The following is a 25574-nucleotide window of genomic DNA, read 5'->3' as shown; positions in this document are numbered from 1 at the left end:
TTCTAACCCTTTTTCTTCTTGCAGGTTGTTGAGCTTCTAGAATTTGTGGGTTTGTATTATCAGATTTTAAAAAAAGAGACTAAATATCTTTTCTGCTCCCTCTGTCCTGCCCTCCCACTGATGATCCCATTGCACATGATGCTGCTCCATGATGACTGAGGCTGGGTCCTTTCAGGTTATTTCCCACGGAGGGTTGGAGTTTCTATTGCTGTCTTCAGATGACTGGTTCTTTTCCTGTGCACTGTCTAATCATTCAATCTTTCATTTAGGTTATGGTCTTTTCTCAGTTTGGAAAGTTCGATTGGGTCCTATTTCCTGTCTTGCCTTTCTTTCTTCCTGTGTTTGTTTCCCTTTAAATCTTTGAAAATGTTTATAACTTTAAAATCTTTTACCATAATATTATTATATATTTATGGCATACTGTATGCTAATTTGCTACATTTTTATGTACTGGGAACCTTTGGACTCCTCAAGTTATTTTGAAATATATCATAGACTACAAGTATGCTACTGTGCTATAAAACACCAAAAATAATTCCTCTGGCCTAATTTCATTACCTAACCACTTTCTATCTTTCCTCCTCTTCCTGGCCTCTCATGACCACTCTTGTACTCTTTTATGAGGTCAACATTTTTAGCATCCACACATGAGTGAGATTGTATCTTATTTGTCTTTTTGTTCATGGCTTATTAAAATCAATATAGTGTCCTCAAGTTAGCTCTTGAAATGCCTGTAGATTCCCTCAACTTTGCAATTTCTGGGTATATTTCTAATGACTCATTTTTATCCTGATTATAGATTAGTGCTTCTAGTATATTTTAGCTCAAAGATTTTGTCAAAATCTTATATTTGGAAATAACTTTAAATTTACCCCCAAAGTTGTAAGAATAAGAATAGTACTTGGAATACCTACCGTTTACTCAAATTCCTCTATTACTAATATGTCCCTTATTTGTTTAATAAGTCTATTTATCCATCTATCTAGTTGTGATATTTTTTTCTAAACGTCTTGGGAGAAAGTTTCCTGTGGCCATTTATCTCTAAGTATTTCAGTGTGCATGTCCTGAGAATAAGAATATTCTCTTATATGATCATGTTACATTTATCAATGTAAGTAAATTGAGCACTGATGACTCTCCTTTTTCTAATCTGCCATTCATTTTTCATTTCTGCCCATGGACCCAATACTTCCCTGGACAGCAGAATTTTCTCCTCCCATTCTGAGCTCCTGAATCAGCCTCCATCTGGGGCTGTATATTGCATTTTATTGCCATATTTCTTTAGGATCCTTTAATCTGGAATATTCCCACAGCTTTTACTTGTCTTTATGACACTCGCACTATGAAGAATACAATCCACAATTTGAAAAACAGAACATCCTTCATTTTGGGTTCTTTTGTTCTTTTCTCATGACTAGAGTTAGGCATTTCAGTCAAAGAATGCTTGTCTACTGTGGTGTCTTTCTCAGAACAACCTGTGGGGAAGCTCACCGTGTCTGTCTTCCCCTCATGGGTGGTACTAATTCTACTATTCATTCCTTTTGCAATTAGTAAGCTGTCTGAGGGAGTCACTTTTCCATATTTTTATTGATGCATTATATTTGTACTTAATGGTGGGATTTGTTGTTACATATTCAGATATGTGCACAATATAACAGTTTAATTTGGTCGATATTGTTGCCCAGTATTTCCCCTTTCCCTTCCCTCCTCCCTCCTCCTGGTGCCTTTTCTCAACTCTTCGGATTTCTCTTCAGTTTTCATGAGATCCCCCACCCCTTTCTTTCCCTTTTCCCTCTCTAGCTTCCGTGTATGAGAGAAAACATACAACCCTTGCTTTCTGACTTGGGCTTTATTTCGCTTAACATAATGCTCTTAAGTTCTATCCATTTTCCTGCAAATGATATAATTTCATTTTTCTTTGTGACTGAATAAAAATCCATTTTATATATATATATATATATATTACATATATATGTATGTATATATGTATATATATATATATTACATATATATGTATGTATATATGTATATATATATAGACATGCATACACACACACATACACCACATTTTCTTTATTCATTCATCAATTGACAGATACCTAGGCTAGTTCTGTAGTTCAGCTCTTGTGAATTGTGCTGCTATAAACATGGGTATGCATGTATCACTGCAGCACACTGACTTTAATTCTTTAGGATAAATACCCAGGAGGGGTACAAGTAGTCATATGGTGATTTCATTCCTAGTCTTTTGAGGAATGAAGGGCATGCAAAACTACTGTTCCTCATCAGAATTCCCCCTTATATTTAGTAGTCCAGTGATCCATCCTTACCTAACCAGTACTTATACAATCATATTTGCACAAGGATGACCCTTAAATTAAGCTCCTCTGCCATCCTGCTCAGGGGCATGCAGCAGCCTGTTGCTAACAAGAACCTTCCCTGTCTGCATGTGGTCACTCATTCATCTGCTTGTCATCTTTCTGGACTCATGGATTCTAAACATGCCCAGATGTGGCCAGTGGGTATCCAGTCTTTTTTTTTTAATTGCATGATGCATGTTGTTTAATGAATATTGGTATGTTGCTGAGTTTCTGGATTTTTTTGCTTTCTTTTTAAGAATGTGGGAGTTTGTTTTGACCAGCAGTGAAATGATAGCAGGTCACCTTGGAGGCTTCAAGGTTTGTTCTAAGCTTTTTTTACGGAGGATTTTGATAGCTTTTTCTCTGCGGCAGGTTTCTTTTAGGCTCTCCAATGGTCTGGGTATTTCACAGGGTCTCCCCTCACTGACCGGTCAGAATTCTGATATCCCTCAGTTCTGTGTTCTGAATTTTTTCCTCTTACAGCTCCTCTGTGTTGCTTTGGCTAATTGAGGTTCCATTCTACATAAAAATTCCTAGTATTCAACATTATTTAAAGGGGTCTGGTGTGCAGATTTCCAGGTGTGGGATTTGTTGTTACATATTCAGATATGTGCACAATATAACCATTTAATTTGGTCAATGTTGTTTTCCTCTGTTTTTTTTCCCTGCAAAACCCTAGTATTCTTCCCCAAATCCCACCTGGGCCAGCCCCTCCAAACCAAGACCTCCACCCCCCCCTCCACTCAGCAAGATTTCCTGACTCTGCCTGGGCTCCCTCTGCCTAACAAGTGTCTCCAGGTCTCGGGAGTCCCCTGGTTTGCCTCCTTCTCCAGGCATCATGGACCTGTGCTTGCTGTTGGAGTGCCAGAAACCAGTTGTTCCATATATTTTGATCCACTTTCTAGGTGTTTCCCTCAGGTAGAGGAGTTTGGTACCAGTTACTCTGATACGGTCAAGGGGAAGTTCTTACTTAGGTTCCTCCTTCGTAGAAGTTACATTTTTAAAAATTAATCAGTTAAAAAACAGGGAACCCTTCCTCCTGGAACTTGTTTTACATTTTGTCTTTTGTTGTTCACTTGGACGTCAGGCCATTTGTAGATAAATCTGAAAATCCTCCTAGGAAACCAGGGCTGATTCCCCTTTTCACATGTGTGTCCTAGGCATGTGCCCACAACACCACTGGGGACCACTGTGAGCAGTGCCTGCCTGGCTTCTACGGGGTGCCTTCCCATGGGACTTCTGCGGACTGCCAGCCCTGTGCCTGCCCTCTCTCCACAGCCTCCAACAAGTAAGTTTCATGCACCCACTAGCAGGTCCTGCCCGGCATGACCACTAAGATGTGTTCTAATGTCTTCAGAGCAAGACTGTGTGTAATTTGTGTGGATCTTGCTTAGCAGTAATTGATTCAGACTAGAGAGGGAGGGATGAATTATCTTCTTCAAAGAAAGTTTGACTTATTGAGTGACACCAGGAAAGGTGTATGATAGCAAGGACCTATGCATACTTATTTTGTTCTTGGTCTTATATTGGTCATTATTTTTCTTACAAATATACATCTTGTGCCGACCCTAGGCTAGTAGGTAAGAGGGGATTCTGAGATGATTCAAATATAGTCCCTAGGTTTTTTTATATAATGATCAAAATTTGAAAATATGAGGCTGAGGGTCTGAATAAATGAATAAATGAATGAATCAGTTCAACAAACATTTATTAAGCTCCTGCTGTGTACTGGTGTCACAATAGATGCTCTAAATAGCAAACTATTCATCCATAGCTCCTGGTCCCAGGGAGTCAAGAGTGGTCAGTACTATAGTAGTGGCCTGTCTACAAGACTGGGGGTGAGAGAGCAGAGGGAAAGCAGTGCTGAGCCTTTCTGGGCAGGTGCAGGGATGTCTGAGGAGTGCTGCTCTCAGACCTGATGGAAGAGAAATTAAACAGGCAACACAGAAGAACATTCTAGGCAGGAGGACTCAAATGTGCCAAGGCATGGAAGGGTGAACATGAACATGTGCATCCTGTTTGAGTAATTGCAAATGAGCCTTGAGCAGAAAGCAGAGGGGGAGGTTAAGTAGACATATTCGGCATGGAGTTGTATGTCCTGCTGGGACATGCATGTCCTTCAGGCCTGTGGTTTGAAATCTTCTTTCTCTTTCACTTGTTTACTCATTAGTACTCTTCCTCCATCCACTCCTAATCCCACAGGGATTTTTTTTTTTAACTCCAGTGTATAAAAAGATATTGTATTAGACTGTTTTCTATTGATATGATAAAGTACATGAAGCTGGGTAACTTATAAAGAAAAGAGGTTTATTTATCTTACTGGTCTGGAGATTCAAGGGCCTAACACTGGCTCCAGGTAAGCACTTGACAGCATCACAGTTGTAGGAATATATGTGACAGGGAGAGACCACATGGTGAGATAGTATGTCAGAGAGAGAAAGACAGAGAGAGAGAGAGAGAGAGAGAGAGAAAGGGGGGAGGGGGGAGTGTGAGTCAGGTGTCAGACTCCTTTCTCTCAAGAAACTAACTCAGGTCCCAGGAGAACTGCCTTAATCTCTTCCAAGGGTTGTTTCCTAATTACCTAACCAACTCCCACTATGTCCCACCTCTTCAAGGCCATCCTGGGGATCAAGCTTTCAAAACATGAAACTTTGGGACACACTTAAACCATACCTAAACATCAGGGGTCTCTCATAAAGAAGTGGTGGGCCACTGTAAACTGTCCCCACACAGGCCTCCCCTAGACTCAGGAATAGGCCTTGAAGGGATCTCAGCAGTGGTGGTCCTGGTGGAGACAGAGGACCCTCCTGCAATGCTGTGTTTGATGGACCATCTCCTGGCCTTGTGTTGGGCTGGGCTCTGCAGAGGCAGAAGGTCCACAGCCAGGGAACCCTTAGAGAGAGGGGAACCCCATGTACCAGGCACATCTGAGCGGGCTTCCTGGAGGAAGCAGTGGCTGTGTTGGGAGATGGGGAGAAGAAAGTGCATTGCAGGCTGAAGGACAGAGGAGCAGGGGACAGCAAGTGTCCTTTCCCCAGAACATGGGACGAGGACAGAGGAGGCCCACAGGGTGGGCTGGGTGGCAGAGGCCCTGAGTTCTAGGTTGAGGACTGAGAACATGTTGAAAGTTTGTAAGGACATAAGTAGTGAAAAATCAGTATTATAAATATTTGGTAACTGGCAACATCCACTGGAAAATTGCATTCATTTCTAACATTTTAACAGTTTCAGTCCCACCTGCCATCTCGAAGGAGACGAAGTCATCTGTGACCAGTGTGCTCCGGGTTACTCAGGAGCTTGGTGTGAGAGGTACTCTGTGTCCAGCACTAACATTATTTTCTAAATTCAATGTAAATTTTATGTGCTTATTTTTAACTTTTATTTTTTAAATTTTAATCGACACACAATAACTCTCCATATTTATTTTGTGTGCATAATGTGTTAAAGATCAGATTGTTTTTAAATATGTAGTTAGGTGTGGTTTTGGAGTTTTCATGTATAATAATTATTTCATAGAATCGTAGAGAAAACCCGGTGTATCTGTTAAGAACATGAATGTTGAGACTTGCTGGGAGTTTTTAGAGGACAGTGTTCTACCTCCTGGAGTTCATCTGAGTTCAGACCAAGAACAATAAGAAACAGCGAGGAGCCAGGACTTACAGTCCCCATATTTGAATATCCAGATAATAGTAAAGACATTAGGTGGTTCGATTTAATAGTTGGTCTTCTGAGTCCTGAATGCCAGTGTTTTTTCCCATGGGTAAGTCTGAGTGCCCAACTCTGGCTCAGACCATCCAGAGCTGAGTGACATCCCCATTGGCCCTGGTGGGTTGGAGTTGGCCCTGGAGATGGTTCACGGCCACTGGATTTATGCCCCATTTTGGATGTGCTCCCGTTCATCACCATGGGTGAAGACAATCTGTAACTTTCTGAATGTGGAGTCACATTCTTTCCACAGTAAATCTCAGGGAAAAGAGCCAGTCTGATTTATTAGCTATTCAGGAAGTCTCTGAAGAGTGGGGTGGCGTCTTGAGTACTTGCATTTATTTGATCCTGTTTTTCATCTTGGATACAGATGCGCCGATGGTTACTATGGAAACCCAACAGTACCCGGGGAATCCTGTGTACTGTGTGACTGCAATGGCAATGTCAACCCCTCTGAGCCTGGCCACTGTGACTCTGTCACCGGGGAATGCCTGAAGTGTGTGGGAAACACCGACGGCCCTCACTGCGAAAGGTGTGCAGATGGGTTCTATGGGGATGCTGTGACTGCCAAAAATTGCCAAGGTGAGTGCATGGGCTATGAGTTCAGAGTCATTATTTATCACCTATGAATCCCCATCCATCTACATACATGTGTCAGAAAGGGATCGGTCCATGAGGTGACCTTATCTTGAATGGTGCATGTTTTCATGCTGGGTCTCTGGTTGAACAACGATAGACTGGCAACCGATTTCTTCCCTCTCTTCTCTCCATTGGCTTGATTAGTTGCTGTCCGTGAAGGTCAGTGTCCTGGAAAGCTTGCACCCTTCCATTCAAGGAGAAGGGATTGCTTTCCAAAGTGCAGCTCTGTTTGCAGTAATTGAAAGGAAAGAAGGGTGATGTCCAAAGCAATCATGGATGTGGAGGACCAAGGGGCTGCATGAAGCAGGTGGAATTTCAAGACACAGAGTGAGGCTCTTAAGCCTGAAATTGCTAACACATGATGTTGGCACAGCTTGGTGGTCTGTAAATAAACTACCTGACCCTCAGATTGCTTTGCTGAATTCTGCTTGGAGCCTTGAAGTTGTGAATCTTGTTGAACCTCACACTGAAGGTTGATTTTCATTTACCTGAGACGACCTAGCTTTAGCACCAATTAAGCCCTCGGAAGTTTTTTCCTCCCCTTTGGCACAGTCTTTAAGGAGTGAATGAATACAAATGGCAGTTATTAATTTTGATAATTTCATGTAAATCCTTGTCTTGCTCTGATATTGCAATATGGAGACACAAGAGGGTGCTAGTGATACAGAAAAAAATATTTCACAGGCATCCATTAAAAGATGGAAAATGTTTCACAGCCCTGGGCCCATCCCACTTCAACAGTGTGGCCACTTTAATTGGAATTATAGGGAGAGAGACTTCAATGGGTCACATTCTGCAGAAAGATCCAGTGAGATGAGGATTGAAATTTGCTCGCTGAAGTTAGCACCTGGGACATCTCTAGAGAGTTTAGGAAGCAGAGCTTTAGCAGACTAGGGGCCAGGAGGACACAAAGCAAGAGTTTGGGTGGACAGATGTGCTAAGGGGAAGGAAAGACAATAGGGATGCTGGGAGATGTCCCCTCAGGTGAGAGGTAAGAGGCAAGGTGTGTGTGCACACGTGTCTTGTATTTGGTGGGAGACAGATGAATGTGTGCTGAGAAGTTAGTGGAATATTCTGGGACACAGCAGAAGGTCCCTGAAGGGAAGCAGTGAGTGGGGTCCCAGCATTTTGCTGGGCTCCTACAGAAGCTGCAATATTAGCCCACTTACACCAGGGAAAATGGAGGGCCAGAGAGAGGCACCTCTGCTTGAGCAAGGCACTGGTCTTCACTTATGGAGGCCGATTCCAGTGCCTTTCTCTGACCATCCCCAAGTTCCAGTGCCTCCCCCCTGCTGCTGCACGCTGCCTCACCCTGTGCCTGGGCTTTCAGTTACCCGTCAAGTTTTCCTTGACTTTTCCTACGTTGTGACACAGGTTGATTGTCCCTTATCTGAGATGCATGCCCAGATTTGTTCAGATTATGATTTTTTATTCGGATTTCAGAATATGCATACACATAACAACAATGTCCTGGGGAGGGGACCCAAGTTTAAACATGAAATTCATTTACTTTTCATATGCACCTTACGTGCCCAGGCTGAAGGCAATTTTGTGCACCACTTTTAGTGTGCCTGTCTTTTGACAGTGACTTAGTATATGAGGTCAGATGTGGAATTTTCCACTTGTGGCATCATGCTGTTGCTCAAAAATGTTTGGATTTTGGAGCATTTCAGATTTTCAGATTAGGGATGTTCGACCTATGTCATATGGACAGATGTAGATTTTTCAGAGCCAAACATTCATAAACAGTGCCTTGAATATTTTTGTCAGGGAACATATTAAATACTATGAAAATTAAATAATATGAAATATATATTACTGCTTGCCTTATAAGTATAAATTAAACATTTTTTGGACCTGTTAAATACCATCACTTTGAATAGCTGAGGGAATTCATAACTCTAAATGTTAATGCTGTAACCAGATAGAACTGAAATTCTATCATGAAACTACAAATGACTCAAGATTTTACAACAGAGAATGCTTCATTAAATTATGAAACATATTAATATATATGCTATTTAGATTGCTTTAACTGAGCTTTAAAATATTACATATATGTATGATTGCAATGAGGGTAGATGGCTAAATTGATTGATGTCTCTATTGCATGTTTTAATAAAAATTTGCTGACATATATTATCACCTTGTTCAAAAATTACATGGCAAACTCATGAGATCATTCAAAGTAGTTTGCTAATTATTATCTGAATAGCTTCAGTATTATTATCTGTTATTACTGAATGGCTTGAATATTCTTTTCTGATAGTTCTTTCCACTAAAACTGTTTTGGTTTACCAAAAAAATGCTAAAATTTTATTAATCACAGAATAATACTTATAATATACATATGTCTTGTCATGCATACATTATATATGTTCATTTGTTTAGCTTCACGATTGGGTACATTGAGTGTTTAACATTTTTTCCTTTGGACATTGAAGGAGCTGACTATAACTATAACCAGAAATGACCATTAATATGTCATGTGTGTGTGTATGTGTTAGCCTGTGATTGCCATGAGAAAGGTTCCCTTTCCGATGTGTGCCATCTTGAGACTGGACTCTGTGACTGCAAACCCCACGTGATCGGACAGCAGTGTGACCAGTGCCTGGTAAGATGTTAATGCTCAGTGCATGCAATTCAAGTATTGGTCAGTGATATGTAATTGACACCTTGACCTGGGTTCAAAGGAAAATTGAATTCATGGTAGTTGGAAAAGAGCTCAAGCCCTAGGCATGGCTGGCCCGTGCTGCACCTCACTATCTAGAGGGCACGTACCCACTGTGCAGAGGAGTGGAATCAAGTCATGAATACTTTATGATCCTATGGAGCAGCCTGTGTGTGATTTGGAAAACCTTCTAGCGTGTATATTGGCTTACTAAACCATGTGTTGGCTTGTGTGATTCTTCCCCTTTTGTGACGTAGCCAGGCTATTATGGGCTGGACACAGGACTTGGCTGCTTACCCTGTAACTGCAGCACGGCAGGCTCCGTGTCAGACGAATGCACAGAGGGAGGACAGTGTTACTGCATTCCAGGTGTGACTGGGAAAAGGTGCGACAGGTGTTCACATGGCTTCTATGCCTACCAGGATGGTGGCTGCACACGTAAGTTCTTGAGTTTCTTGTTTGAGACTTTACAGTGACTCCTTGGCACCTTCCTTTACTTTGGACTAATTTTTGTGGCATTTCTTTATTTTTTCTCTTCTTTACACATACAGGTTTTCATGCTTCTTTTTTTCTGTTTCTGATCTCTCTCTAGAAATAAGCTTAAAGTTCGGTTTGGAGCAACTAAGAACAGAGCAGGGAGGAAGAGCATGAGGAAAAGATTAACATTAAACAGAGACGAGTGGTGGGAGGGAAAGGGAGAGAGAAGGGAAATTGTATGGAAATGGAAGGAGACCCTCAATGTTACACAAAATTACATATAAGAGGTTTTGAGGGGAAAGGGGGTGGAACAAGGGAGAGAATTGAACAACAACAGATGAGGTAGAGAGGGAAGATGGGAGGGGAGGGGAGGGGGGATAGTAAGGGATAGGAAAGGTAGCAGAATACAACAGTCACTAATATGGCATTATGTAAAAATGTGAATGTGTAGCCGATGTGATTCTACAATTGGTATTTGGGGTAAAAATGGGAGTTCATAACCCACTTGAATCAAATGTATGAAAGATGATATGTCATGAGCTTTGTAATGTTTTGAACAACCAATAATAAAAAAAAAAAAGTTCGGTTTGGGCTCTGCTGCCTACTAATTGTGTGAGCTTGGATGAATTATTTAATTTCCCTTAGCCTTAGTTTCCTCATCTGTAAACTGGAGAGGCTAATTGTCATCTAAACCAAATCGTTTTTATAATAATTGTGTATGAAGTCCTTGACATGGAATTTGGCACATAATAAATGTTCAATTACATTAGGTCTATTTGTTCTTCTACCCACTGAGGTCTTTTTCAGTCTTTTCTCCATTTTTCCTACTCTGTCCCCCTGACCTTTCATCCAGAAGCATCTCCTGACTTAGAGGAACCTGCATGAGACATGGAGAGGTCTCTGAAATCTTGAGGTCTTTTAGAAACTAGAAGAATTATTCAGATTATTAATAAAAGGGACATAACTTGTAAAATCAACTCCCACCCCTTTAATTCCATCGATCATCCAGACCCGTGATGATGTTTGTCTTTATTTCAGCCTGTGACTGTGCTCACACTCAGAATAATTGTGACCCTGAATCTGGAAAGTGCATCTGCCCTCCTCATACTTGGGGTCTGGAATGTGAAAAATGCGAGGAAGGGTACTGGGGTTTGGACCCGGAGCATGGGTGCCAGGTGGGTGCAGACATATTTGCATTTTCTTACCTGAGAGTCCCTAGGCTATGGCAAGTTTTGTTCCATCTCTTTTATTTATTTGGTTGATATACTAACTCAGTGCAGCTGTGCTCATGTTGTCCCAGCTACTTGAGAGGCTGAGACGGGAAGATCTCTTGAGTTCAGGAGTTCAAGACCAGTCTGGGTAACATAATGAAACCTGTCTTAAATAAATAAGAAAGATTTAGCACAGATTATTGGAATAAACCTGGAGAACGCAACACTCTTCAAATCCCTTATGTGGAGTTTTCTGCAAGAGCCCAATTGTAAAATTGATGGCTAGAAAAAAAATCCCAAAATGTTTTTAGTGCCCTTTAAATATATTCTTCAATGTATACAATTTTCCAAGAGAAAGTCATAAATCAGTTTATTAGGGGATTATGTCCAATCTTTGAGGGCTCTAGTTTTCCATGAGTAACTTCCCTTGGTTATATTTGGAGATAATTTGGTTTTGACAGTGGGAAAATATCTTGACCTCTAAAATAACTTCGCTAGATTGTTTGGAACCTATCGGATTTAATTTCAGTTCATTTTTGGCCTAGTGTGCAAGTGTCATTAAGATGCACAAAGGAATCCAGGCATGGTGGCACATGCCTGTAATCCCAGCTACTCCAGAGGCTGAGGCAGGAGGATTGCAAGTTCAAAGCCTCAGCAATTTATCCAGGCCCTACTTAACTTTTAGCAAGACCCTGTCTCAAAAAAAAAAAAAAAAGATGCACAAATAATCCTACAATACAGTCCCTTTTGCCTTTTAGCAGATGGCAAAGTGGCTCCATAGAGCACTAGTGAGAGAGATCAATTCATTTATATAATTTTCATACATTAGATATTTTTTTAAAATCCAAATATGTGTATTGAATAGCATATGTGTATCTTATGTATTTTTAAATGTATATTTTATAACATAAAATCTGCCTCTTTAGTTAATTTTAGTGTCTCTCTCTCTCTCTCTCTCTCTCTCTCTCTCTCTCTCTCTCTCAGGCCTGCAATTGCAGTAATGAGGGGTCAGCCAATCCCCAGTGTGACATGCTTTCTGGTCACTGCCAATGCAAGCAGGAATTTGGTGGGCAGAGCTGCGATCAGTGTTCCTTGGGTTACAGAGACTTTCCTGACTGTGTTCCCTGTGACTGCGACCTGAGGGGGACACTGGTGGACACCTGTGACCTGGAACGGGGTCTCTGTAGCTGTGCAGAGGAAACCGGCACCTGCTCTTGCAAGGTATTTGCCATCCACCCTCCACTTCCTTCCTCCCCCCTTGTCAGTATGACTCTTGGGTTTTAGACGGTATGAATAAGCAGCTAGATTTTAAACACTTCCTCTAATGGTTTTACTGTCTTTCTATATCTGAGTTTTAAGTCTACATATATTTTTCTAAAATGATGGAAAATTCTCAAAATGGAATTTCTGCCATTTATTACAAGCATCAAGTGATGGGACCACTTTGAAAAACAATTAGTTTCCTCACACATGTTGCAGTGGGCTGAGTGGCCAGTCTATCTTGAATATACAGGCAAAATAGCTAACAGGTTTTGAGAAGATTTGTGATACTATAGCTGTGAAGCAGTATTCATGCTCTTGTGTGTGCTGGTCAGACTAAAGGAAATTTTTGTGTGTTGTAAAGTCTTAAGACTTCAATGCCATTTTTGATCTTGTGTGTGTCCCTTGGTTTTCCCAAAGTGCTTTGTTACTAGGAAGCCATTGTTACCTTCTCCGGTCCTTATACAAGGAGGTGAAATGAAAGAGGGTAAAGGATCAGCTCCCACACAGAGATGTGGAAGTTGGGCAAGGGTCCAGGAGACACTCAAAACTTACTGTCATAAGTTTTGCCCTTATGACATCAGAATTCTGGGATGCTAATTCTGAATAGAAGGGGAATGTCATATACCACATCGTGGAAATCAGGGGAGCATCAGTATTTGCCTTGCCACATCTTAAGACAAGTGTTCTCATTATAGATGATCAGAACAGCGGGGTATGCCTTAGCAATCACCTAGTCAGGCTCCTAGAATCACCTGGGGTCTCAGGGTGGGCTCTAAAGCATCCCAGGAGATGCTCATCAGAGACTCTGTGTTCTCAAAATCTTCCAAGATAATTCTGAACATCAGCTGTTGCCGCAGTCTGGCTGGGCACAAAATCACGAGTCACTCAAGCAGGAACAAAGTTTATTTTTTGAAACTGCCGCCAATGTCCGGTACCGCCCGGGAAGAATTTTTTCTTCCACCCACACGGCCTCCTCTCGGACCCGCAGAGAGAGCTCCTCCCCCGGAACTCCCTCCTACTGTACTTCCCCAACCAATGGGAACTCTCCAGGAGTCCCGTAGCCGGCCTAGGTGAACAGCAGGAGTCCAATATCCATATGAATGCAAATCTTAACATAATCATATCATCTCAATGGCTAGCTGGCGTCACCTTTCGACCAAAAATGCCATGCATCATATACTTGGCTCTTAGCAAGCTGTGTTTGGGAATCACTGAGTCTTTGTGAGAATTGGGCCTACAGAGGTCAATTAAGTACCTCGCCTGAGAAAGCAGCAAGTTCAGTGATGCTTGTGGATCTAAGATTATTTTTGTATTTTATTTGTTTGTGCAGAAATCATATTTCCTCTTTTCAGACATTAATAAGTCCACTGTCTGTTCCCTTTAGGAAAATGTGTTTGGCCTCCAATGCAGCAAGTGTCGAATTGGCACCTTTGCCCTGCGTGCAGACAACGCTCTGGGATGCAGCCCCTGCTTCTGCTTTGGGCTGTCGCACCTCTGCTCGGAGTTGGAGGGATATGTGAGGACCCGAGTAAGTCACACAGAGAGATGTGGGAGTTGGGCAGGGGTCAAGGAGACACTCAAAACTTACTGTCGTTAAGTTTTGCCCTTATGACATCAGAATTCTGGGGTGCTAATTGGGTTAGTATAGGAGTCAGAGCTCCCCTTCTGCTGTCCAGGGAAACAGATGGAGCTTTCAGAGTTGCACCTTAGCTGATGTCAGACTCCATGTGGAGAGAAGATAGTAATCCCAACAGTGTCCTTCGTGTGATGGAACATTGCCGAGGGTAGCAATAGCTTGACCCCCATATACAGTAACTTAAAGGCCCTTGCAGTTTCATTTTTAATCCAGATGTTTTGTTTAAAGGAAAAGCCCGCACTGTTCCTGTTTTAATCGTGAAGCTGTTCTGTCGGAGAGGCAGTGGTGGAATCTGACAAATCACACCTGAGCACTTGATTCACCATCTGAAGTATGTTTTCTTCTTTCCATGACTAGGTGACGCTGGACTCCAAACAGCCTCTTCTGCGTGTGGTTTCTCAGAGCAACCTGAAGGGCACCAGTGAGGGGGTGTACTACCAGGCCCCCGACATCTTGCTGGATGCCACCACTGTCCGTCAGCATGTCCACGGGGAGCCATTTTACTGGCGGCTACCAGAACAGTTCCAGGAAGACCAGGTAAGGCACCCACCCAACCTAGAATTGGTGCCCCTCTCCCTGAGGTGGGGGTTATGGATACAATTCAAAATCACATTCGGCATTTGTTTTTTGGGGGATTGGCTAACTTCACTTAGCATTATCTTCTCCAACGCCATCCATTTGCCTGCAAATGCCATGATTTTATTCTCTTTTTATTTCTGAGTAATATTCCATTGTGTAGAATGTTTTCTCTGATATAAGGAGGCTGATTCATAGTGGGTAGGGAGGAGGAGCATGGGAGGAATAGATGAACTCCAGATAGGGCAGAGGGGTGGGAGGGAAAAGGAGGGGACAGGGGTTAGCAGGGATGGTGGAATGTGATGGACATCATCATCCAAAGTACATGTACGAAGACACGAGTTGGTGTCAACATACTTTATATACAACCAGAGATATGAAAAATTGTGCTGTATATGTGTAATAAGAACTGTAATGCATTCCACTGTCATTTATTTAAAAGGAAAAAAAAAGGGATTCAGAATCACAGTAGTCTGCACAGGTCTGTCATTAAAAGATGGGATTACTGGGCTGGAACTGTGGCTCAGTGGTAGAGCACTTGCCTAGCACACGTAAGGCATTGGGTTTGATTCTCAGCACTGCATAGAAATAAATAAAATAAAGGTCCATCAACAACTAAAAAAGTATTAAAAAATAAAAGATGTGATTATTAAATCCCTTTTTCTAAGAGGAGATAAGAGGTGTTAATCGTTTGCAAAAGTCCCCACAAATAGGGACTTTTCAAGTCTATTAATGTTTAAATCATTTTATTTTACTGTTTCCTTAAGCAATCCTTCAACAGACATATATTGTATTTACAAAAATCAGCTCAATACCAGTCTGGGTACCTTTCATGCTCCAAAAAGCCCTTCTCGAGACATCATCACTCATTTTGGGGGGAAAATCCATATAAAATAGTTATGAAAGACATTGTTTGCATTTTTTTGCTTATCTAAACATTACAGTCTATGTGTGAATTCATCCTGACCTTTAATATTTGCAAATATATATTCACTGCTTCTGTAGAGATCATTTTTAATCCAAGGGAGCTTGAAAATAATTAGAATTGTTATTGCACTGATTTATTTTGGAGCCCACTTTGTTGGAATCATCAAGTAGAACTAACAATCTATAATTGAGTAGAATTAGAATTAAGCAAATTCCAGACAAGACATTTCATATGTGAAATATATTTTTAAGATGCAAGATTTCTTTCATATGGTGGCAGATTTACAACAAAATGTTTTAAACTAAGGCTGCATCAGAAAGATAAACAATAATTTGTTATTCAATAGCTCCTGGCGTATGGTGGCAAACTAAAGTACACCATGGCCTTCTATTCCTCTGATGGCATCGGCACCTCCAATTATGAGCCTCAAATTCTCATCAAAGGAGGTCGAACCAGAAAGCAAGTCATTTACATGGATGCACCAGCACCAGAGAATGGCGTGAGACAGGACCAGGAAGTGGAAATGAAAGAGGTGACTATGATCTTTTAATATATGTTCCTTCAAGGTGTGATCTTTGCTATCTGTGTAATGAAAATTTGAAGTTACTAACAAGAAAATGAGAAATAAGACCTTGGTATTAAACTTCCCATGGGTTTAGCCAGACTTCTAAAACCTATTCCAATATCATACCCTCAGGAAAGATGCAGTAGTCTTTGTTTGTCCCACATTTTCCTTTACCCATGGTTAACTGAGCTATAGAAATACTAGGTGGAAAATTCCAGAAATAAACAGTTCATAAGTATAAATTGCACAGTTTTAGGGGTAGCATGACATAATCTCACACCATCCTGGTCTGTCCTGCCCAGGATGTGACTCATCCTGTAGGCCAGTGTGTCCACACTGTGTATGCTACCTGCCCATTAGTCACTTAGAAACCACCTAGGTTGTCAGACCAACTGTCACAGTATCACTGATTGTGTTCAGTTGACTCTTATTGTACTTAATAACAACCCCCATGCACAAAAGTAGTGATTCTGGCAATTTTATTACAATATATTGTTATAACTGTATTATTTTATTATTGTTGATGTCAATCTCTGTGCATAATTTATAAATTGAACATTGTCCTAGGTATGTGTGTACAGGAAAAAACATAGTATGTATGGGATTCAGTACTACATGAGGTATCCGATATTCACTGGGTGATTCTTGCAACAAGCCCCTAGAGATAAAGGGGTATTTACTGTATTTCTATTAATTTAGTGAGAATTGCACCTTAAATCCTTTATCTTGGTGCACTGACTTCAATCTGCATAGTCATGATGGTACAGAAATCTTTGGACTTTACTAGAATTCAGATAGTGTCTCTTTATTCCTCCAGCACATGTTTATTGAACTTTCACCATGTGCCCAGCAAGCACTATCTTTGGTGATGTCTGTCTATTGAAAATACTGCCACTACGCCTGCCCTGGTGGAGGTTACAGATCTTTGTCAATTAAACTTAATGACATGCCCAGAACAGAGCTCATTTATAAAGAAATTTATCATCAAATTTATATTTTCTCTATAAGGTCATTTGCCTGTGAGAATTTATACTCTTAATTTAATTGAATCTGTTCTTGTCCGCAGAACTTTTGGAAATATTTTAACTCTGTTTCTGAAAAACCAGTCACACATTCGGATTTTATGTCCATTCTTAGCAATATTGAGTATATCCTCATCAAGGCATCATATGGTCAAGGACTACAGCAAAGCAGGTACACAGAAGCTTCTAGAACTTCAAATGTTTTTTGATTTGATGTTGAACTGAAAGCATTGGACTCACCTTACTCCCACTACATATATTATTAATATATGTATCTCTGTTCCTTATTCAAGCTTTGCTAAATATTGATATCCTTATGGAATAGGATGTGTGAATTACAAATTATCTACTGGCCATGGTGTGTATATATAAAATATAAGTGGTGGAATCTTAGATGAAGATGAAATGAAAAAAAAAGTACTATTTTTTGCAGTACCCATTTCTTCTGACAATGTATAAAGAATATCGTCACCTACTCATTTGATATGTTAGCCTGTAAGAAACCCATTAAGTCTTGCCAAACCAGTACTTAAGTTGTCTTTCAAGTACACTTTCTGTAACATTATATTCAAGTTCTACAATGTTGGATGAGGGTCTTTGCTGTGTAAGGAAACTGCTGTTGCACTTTACGGCATTTTATTTATAATCATGAGAAGGAACTACTTCAAACTGGGAGGAAATCCTTGGTTTAATGTATATGCAAATGTTAAGTCACATTCAGTGCTTCTAGAAAGTTTTTCAAGTGTTAACATCTCCTCTCTCTCTCTTCTTCACACCGGTTGCACAGAATCTCAAACATTTCATTGGAGGTTGGCACAAAGGCTACAGTGCTGCACCCTGAGGGAGAGGTGGCTTCCCTGTTAGAGAATTGTCTCTGTCCCCCGGGCACCGCTGGATTCTCATGTCAGGTAGGGAGACCAATTGAAATCTGTTCCCTGGTTTTGAATTGAATTGTGCTTGTTTACAGCAACTGAAAATGTGAAAAAGAAACTCATGTATATTCATGATGATCATTTTTTTCTTGAATTAAAATTTTTTTCTAAATTTTGTTCCAACCTATATTACATCAGATTTACCATCTTAACCATTCGTAAGTATAGACAGAGATCAGTAGTGTTAAGTACATGCACAGTAGTCCATGTACAGTAGTGTTAAGTACATTGGTTTAACCAATGTCCAGAACACTTTTCATATTGCACATCTGGAACCCTGCACCCATTCAACAACCGCCCATCCCCCTCTCCCCACCCCTACGGCCACCATTCTACTTTCGGTCTCCATGAACTTGAGCACTATAGGTTCTCCATATAAGTGGAATTGCACAGTGTTTAAATTTTTATGGCTGGCTCATTTTACTTGCAGAATGTCCTCCAGGTTCATCCATACTCTAGCCTGTGTCAGAATTCCTTTCCTTTTTAAGGCTGAATGCTACTCCACTGTATGGCTATACTTATTTTATCTACTAAGTCTTCTATGGGCATTTGGGTTTTTCCCTTCTTTTGGCTATCATAAATACTGCTGTGAAAATACTGCTGTGAAAAGGGGCGTACAGATATCTCTTTAAGTTCCTGCATTCAGTTCTTTTGCATACATACCCAGAAGTGGAATGGCCAGATCATATGGGATTTCAGTTTTGAAGGAACCTCCATACCGTTTTGTACAGCAGCTGCACCATGTTACATTCCCTCCAGTGAAGCACAAGGGTTGCAATTTCTTCACATCCTCACCAACACTTGTTCTTTTCTGTTATTTTAATAAGAGGCACCCTAATGGGTGTGAGATGGTATCTCGTGGTTTTGATTTGCATTTCCCTCATGGCAAGGATGTTAAATGTTTTATATGCTTGTGGGCCACTTGTACGTCTTCACTGGAGAAATTTGTTTAAGTCCTTTGCCCAATTTTTAATCAGATTGTTTTTTCTTTCCCCTGTCCTTTTGTATTCCTTCAGGACTGTGCCCCTGGGTACTACAGAGGGAAGCTTCCAGAAGGCAGTGGCAGGGGACCCCGCCCTCTGCTTGCTCCTTGTGTGCCCTGCAACTGCAATAACCACAGTGAGACTTGTGACCCCGAAACTGGGAAGTGCCTGGTATGCTTGTTTTGTGGGTGTTTGCCTAAAGTTTAGAACTAGCACAGGCACTGGAGTTTAAATTCCTGCTCTGTAGTCATACCAGTTCCTTGGTTCAGTGAGAGGTTAAATTTACCTAAACACAACATGTATTTCCTTCAGAAAGGCTTAACTTGGTGATCTGACAGTGCCAGTAGAAATTCTTTTATAAATCTTTCTCCCTCAATGAATTTGTTCGTGGGCATCAGTTGGGAGTTAGTTAAATGTGTCAGGCTTTGGTGTTTTTGTTTTTGTTTTTTTTTTGTGTGTGTGTGTGTGTGTGTGTGTGTTGCTAAGGATTGAACCCAGGGCTTTGTGCATGCAAGGCAAGCACTCTACCAAATGTGTCAGTTTTTACATGCAGTTCTAGTAACCATCGTCAAAGTGGATGAGAACTTTATGTCATAGATTTTAAAATAAGTTAGCGCCTGCATTGAAAGTGTTTCTCTGGGTAAAGTAACGCCCTCTGCTTGCATCTTTAAAAAATGCACATTCTATTGGGGGATGTCTTAGTACACTTTTGCTTCTTGGTCACCTTCCCCTAGACCAAGATTGATCTTGGAGACATGAAGAGAACTCTGACCATTGCAAATGACAAAGTGATCCACACACAAGTTTTGTGGCCCTGAGGGCAAATTTTCTGTCTGATTTTGCATAGGCCAACCAGGACTTGCTGATAACATAAAATAATCTGGTATTTGTTCCCTACTCCTGAAATCTCATCTTTCACAGTAATTCCTATGGGAAACATCAGTGACTTGTATGAACTGTGCTAAAACTGACTTTCCCTGGTTAGAATATCCTTAAATAAAAGAAGTGAGCTGCCCACCAAGAAAGACCCACCCAAAACCCTAGAGATCTGGGGTATGGCCTGACCACAAGAAGACATAAGGAACCAAACAGGAATTAGAGCTGTGCATCCCTCCTAGCCTTCAGCCACACTCGCCTGTCTTCCTCCTCTGATCAGAAGTGTCTTTTGTATGTAGAATTTAAAGGAGGTTTCCAGGGGCTAGGGATGTGGCTCAAGCGGTAGCGCGCTTGCCTAGCATGCATGCGGCCCGAGTTCGATCCTCAGCACCACATACAAACAAAGATGTTGTGTCCACTGAAAACTAAAAAATAAATATTAAAAAATCTCTCTCTCTCTCTCTCTCTCTCTCTCTCTCTCTTTAAAAAATAAATAAATAAATAAAGGCTGAGGAGGCAGCTCAGTGCTAGAGCTCTTGCTTAGCATGCATGAGGCCCTGGGTTTAACCCCAGTACTGCAAGCAAGCAAATAAGTAAATAAAGGCAATTTCCACTGGCCAAAGAAGTTCTGCATGGTTTTCCTCAATGAAAAAGACACCTGTTAACCTTTGCTGACTCCATTATATAAGAAAGGATAAAAGAGTTATTTCCATTACACAAGGACTTAATGAAGATGCAGATAACTCCAACACTGTTAAAAATTTTTGTTCGCTCTAATCAGCTCATGCTCTCGGGCAAAAGCAAAAACCTAATAGAGAAAATGGAAAGATCTCATTTAAGGATTTACGGAGAATTGATTTCAGACAAATAGAGTGAGATGTAATTAGCTGGGAAGTTTCCTTGGCCAATTATGAGGAGAGAGGTCACATACAGAAAGAAGTTGATCAGTTCTTTGATGCTTTATCTTTCCATGATACAGCTAACAAGATTAGGTATTCCTAGGACACTCAATTATTACTCTGCTGCTGGTGGCCCAAGTCTACCAGAACAGTTATACGATCACCTGCTGATCTGCTGATTTGTAAAATAGAAATAAATAACGCAGCCACTTTACCCAGTATGAAAAAGATCACCTTAGACCATGGCAAAAATCTCCCTGGGGTAAACAGTGGCTGATAGCTGTCCAGATCTGTGGTTTCTGCAGAGGCCACCTGCAAATCACAAGACATCTTACTTGGATCTATAAGTTGAATGGTACAGTCCACAACAATGGCTATTCCTACTGTCAGAGAATTGGATGCAGGTTCTAAATTTAGAATATGAACATACTCTTTGGAGCCATTGAGATAAACCAGTAGTTCTGACTTAATTTTGAAAAGTGGCATTATCTTATCAAAGAACTTGCAAAACGACTTCATCAATCCCTCTCTCATGTGCCAAAGATCGCAAATCTTCAGCCCTCCAGGTTATATCCCCTCTGTTTGTGTACCTGTGGTCATATGGTGTGGCTGTGGATCCATTCACCATCCTGAGACACGTGTGTCATCATCTTCAATATCGTGCCCAGAGCCTTTCCCCTTTCACCAGGGCCCAAGGGAGAGGGGAGCATCCCTTTCTAACTTGAGGAGCCATGTCTCCACAGCACAGCCTCTGAGTTTTGCCTGCCTGGTTGTGTTGATGACATACTAAGACTGTATATTCTTCCAACTGATAGAGCTCTGGTTAATTCATTCTTTTTCTTTGAGCTGGGGACCTTTCTTTTCCTCCTTACTCTTTACCTTGTCAGATTTCTTTTGTGGTTTTATGCAGTAATCCACTTCTCTTTAGTACAATCTCCTGAGCACTCGTTCTGAACCATCTGTGTGGTCATCAAGAACTCCACGGATCTGATTTTATCATCCAGTATGTAAGATTTTCCCTACTACTTCATGTCAGTAGGCCTTTGGTTATCAAAAAAAAAAGTGGATGATAGAAGTGGGGCCTGGAAAGGGGAGACCAAGGACCAGGAAGATACCTGAGGAGCCCCTCTCCACCATCCACTTTGGGAAGACACATCTAAATCTTTTTACATCACTCAAAAATGGCAGGTGCATCTCTGCATCTCCCACAGCATCTCACATTTCCCACTTCAGTTCTCTTTAATAGATCCTTATTTCTCTCCTGTTCTTTGGGGCGGCTTGTCTTTGATTCTCTAGGGTCTTGAAGATCAGGCAGCCTTTGTTAGGGAAAGTTTTTACGTTGGAGTTGATGTTGACCATGAAAAATCTGAGAAACTACTTCTGCCTTCTCTTCCCACCTAATATTTATTCCATGTCAGCTTTATACTATTTTGGCAAAAGAAGTATTTAGCAATTTACTTTTTAAGGAGAAGGTCGCAAATTTTATTTCTGAAGAGAGATTCCTCTGAGGAGCCAAGAAAAAATTGATTTTCACCAGGTGAAATATTAAGGCTTTAAAATGAAAAATGGTGATTTTTTTAAAAAGGGCTTTAAAAATAGTTTTTCAAACACTTAAAAATTTTCTTTCTTCATCCTCTCTTGGAATCAGTCCTCCAGTTGGCTCAAGGACTCCCTCTTTTTTATTCTTTCCATCTCACCTGCATCAGTCATGAGACCCTTTCTACAGGAGCTCAATAAACACTGTCAAATTGAGCAAAAGCAGATTCTAAATTGGAATAGAGTAACAAGAATCACTTGCTCTTTTAGCTTAAAAAAAAAACATGCATTTTTTACAAAAAAAAAAAATAGGACCATAGTCAACTGGTGACACAAAATCTAACTGGAATTTCCTTTCCTTATTATAAGAATCTGTTGGTGGTGCTCTGAGACCATAAGTTCTTCTTCAGGGTCTGTTTCCTAAACCGTCTATGTGTTCACTTCTGCTCTTTTAACTCCCTGCCTGCGATCATTGAACCCCAGCTGGTGCTTGCAATCACTTTTATTTTAGGTCACTGTATATTTTAGATCCGCATTTCAAGATTCTTAAAGCTGTCTGCTTTTAGGGGTCCTGTGTCTCTTTTTACTTTGGAAAAAATGTCCTAGTAATTTCTAGGCTTTATTGGATGAATATAGTCTTATGACGAATGAAAGCCACAGAGCTGGAAAAATTTCCAGGATTTAAAACAGAGGAAGAAAAATGCTCTCTCATCCTTAGAAATTCAAGAACCACCACAACCAAAGCCTAACTGATATGAAACAGATAGCACTTGGCTGTCACCCGATCAGGATGGTTTTTAACCATCTTCCATTGTTTCCTTCTCCTTCTGAAACATGGGACTCCAGAACTGCCATGATAACACTGTTGGTGACCACTGTGACGTGTGCGCTCCTGGCTACTATGGAAAGGTGACTGGCTCCGCTGGGGACTGTTCTCCGTGCACCTGTCCTCACCCCTACCCTTCCAGGTGAGCTCTGCTGTGCTTGCGGTACACCTGCTCAGCCACAGTCAGGTTTGCTTCCATTCTTGGCCTCAATTCTCGATCTCTGAGTGGTCTACAGCCATGGAGAATTCCGTGTTTGGAGTTAAACATTTTTTTAAAGTGTTCATTCTCATAAGTATTTGCAGAGAATCTTTTCAAAAGCAAAGCATCTGTGTTGATCTTGGGTGTTAGACTGGAACAACTTGAAGAAAGGACTTTTAAGTTTGGGGATTTTTTTTTTAAAGACTAATTTTGGTCCCCAGCTGTATATCTATTCTGCATCAAGATGAGTTGTTATTAATTTTATAAATAATGGCCCATTCCAGAAGAATTCAATTCCTATTTAATTTAAGCTTGGAAAAGGATAATTTATATATGCTGGTGCCTGTCAAAGTGCTGAAATATTATCTAGTGATAAAATGGGGACTAGAGTCTGCCTTGTACTCATGATGAATTACTTGACTGCAGAAAAGAACCAGAGATTTGAAGTGGGAATGGGTGTGCCGATGGCTCTTCTTTGTGTTTAAATGAAAATTATAATTCATTAATAATATTTTATTATCACTTATGACTATTTGGCAAGGCATTGAATACAGAAAGATCAAATGCCAGCTTTTGGTATACTAAAATGAAGTTTTCCTTTTAATGTTTGTTTGAATCTTCTTTTATTATCTCCAAGTAATTGATGTTTGCTGTGAGTTCCAATGATGGGTACTACATACACTTCCCTTGTAAGTTACCAAGCATCCTAAAATTTGTCGTTGCTATAACTTGGGGTTTTTTTTAATTAAATCTGTACATAAATTTTGGTTCATCAACTCCATTTTTGCAGTCTGTGCTATAGAAATACTTGAATAGATGTAGAAAGATGGTTGTATTTTAGCATTGCTCATGAGAAATTGGGGGCAAACTGAAATACCTACAAGATTGATTATATACACTGTGATATATTCCTAGAGTGGAATATCATACAAACACAGAGAAAAAAATGAAGTTTATTTGTCAGTAAAGAATTGGCACAGTGGGGGATGGGGCTGTAGCTAATTGGTGGGTTTGATTCTCAGCACCACATAAAAATAAATAAATAAAGATGTTGTGTTCATCTACAACGGAGGAGGAGGAGAAGGAGGAAATGGAGGAGATGGAGGAGGAGGAGGAAGAGGAGGAGAAAAAGAAGAAAAATTGGCACAATGGCTAATGGAAATACGTAATTGACTATTTAGTGTAATGTGATTTTGGAAAAAGAAAATACACAGCTATGTGTATATCCATAGCTACATTGGCTCTCTGTACCCATAGAAATATTTGGAAGGATATTTCACCTTTCAGATCAGAGAGGCCTTGGGCTGATCACTCATGCTGGACACTTCATTGTATTAGCCAGCAAGGAACCAAACCTGATTTTAGTGGGTTTGGTTTTGCTTTCTTTCAATAGTTTGCAGGTACCTAGCTTAACCTCTAGAGGTGCCTGGGTAATTTACAATATGGAGGCAGAGAGGTTTACAAAGAAAAAAAAAAAAAATGAGCCCAAAGCTGAAGACCCTGAAGGAGATCGGCATCTGAGCAGCTTATGAAACTTGGAGGGGCTCTGTCATTTGGCTTCTACTCATCTACCATCTGCCCTGCTCCCTGCCTGCAGGTCCAGTCATTTTCAAATGCCATCCCATCTAAGGGCTTCTCTTCCCTCTGGCTTCTTCTCTGCCATTCACTGCAGCCAATGAAGTTCTCTTCTGTGTCTGTTCAGCCTTCTTCTCCCTGCTGTCTTTCATGCTTCACAGTCATTTCAACTCTTAATCACTTTATCACATGGTGAGCAGGTAACTCTCTATGTAAATCTCAGAACAGGATCCGTTTTTATCTGGGATGCTTTCCCGGGTGACTAATTAGTTATAATTCCTAAGATTGGTCTTCTGCCCAGCCCTCACAGGACTGTCACTGAAAAGGGCTTCTTGAATGTCTTTTGGATGCAAGATCTGAGCACACTTATATTAATTACATTTTTATTTTTCTTGGTTTTCCCCAACAGAGTTAAGCTCTAAAATGCTTGTCTAATCATCTAATGTGCTCACTTAACTTTTCAAACACTATGACATGTCCCAATAGTCATGAATAAGTTCCTTATGAAAGATTTGAAGCTACATATCTGAAAAATTCAAGGAAAAATAAAAAACAAACCTATTCTCTTCCAGCTTTAGTCCCACTTGTGTCTTGGAAGGTGATGGAGATTTCCGTTGCGATGCCTGTACTCTGGGCTATGAAGGACAATATTGTGAAAGGTACGCCCTTGAATTATCACATGGAGATCACTAGGG

At 40.7% G+C, this 25574-nt stretch overlaps 1 protein-coding gene across 1 annotated transcript in view; it reads left to right on the top strand.

Annotated features, from left to right (window-relative positions):
* Positions 1-25574, top strand: part of Lama1 (laminin subunit alpha 1) — a 156725-nt gene that overhangs the window by 78136 nt on the left and 53015 nt on the right. The window contains exons 17-31 of the mRNA XM_048806544.1: positions 3521-3648; positions 5586-5669; positions 6436-6647; positions 9212-9318; positions 9633-9813; positions 10891-11027; positions 12048-12284; positions 13711-13854; positions 14320-14499; positions 15813-15998; positions 17098-17225; positions 17841-17961; positions 19002-19139; positions 23126-23247; positions 25452-25538. Coding sequence (XP_048662501.1) covers positions 3521-3648; positions 5586-5669; positions 6436-6647; positions 9212-9318; positions 9633-9813; positions 10891-11027; positions 12048-12284; positions 13711-13854; positions 14320-14499; positions 15813-15998; positions 17098-17225; positions 17841-17961; positions 19002-19139; positions 23126-23247; positions 25452-25538 — 2192 coding nt within the window. The remainder of the gene's footprint in view (positions 1-3520; positions 3649-5585; positions 5670-6435; positions 6648-9211; positions 9319-9632; positions 9814-10890; positions 11028-12047; positions 12285-13710; positions 13855-14319; positions 14500-15812; positions 15999-17097; positions 17226-17840; positions 17962-19001; positions 19140-23125; positions 23248-25451; positions 25539-25574) is intronic.

Source organism: Marmota marmota, unplaced genomic scaffold (genome assembly GCF_001458135.2).
Source record: "Marmota marmota marmota unplaced genomic scaffold, marMar, whole genome shotgun sequence".
NCBI classification, from domain to species: domain Eukaryota; kingdom Metazoa; phylum Chordata; class Mammalia; order Rodentia; family Sciuridae; genus Marmota; species Marmota marmota.
Note: the sequence above shows the minus strand (reverse complement) of the source record. Positions and strands in the feature narration are given on the sequence as shown.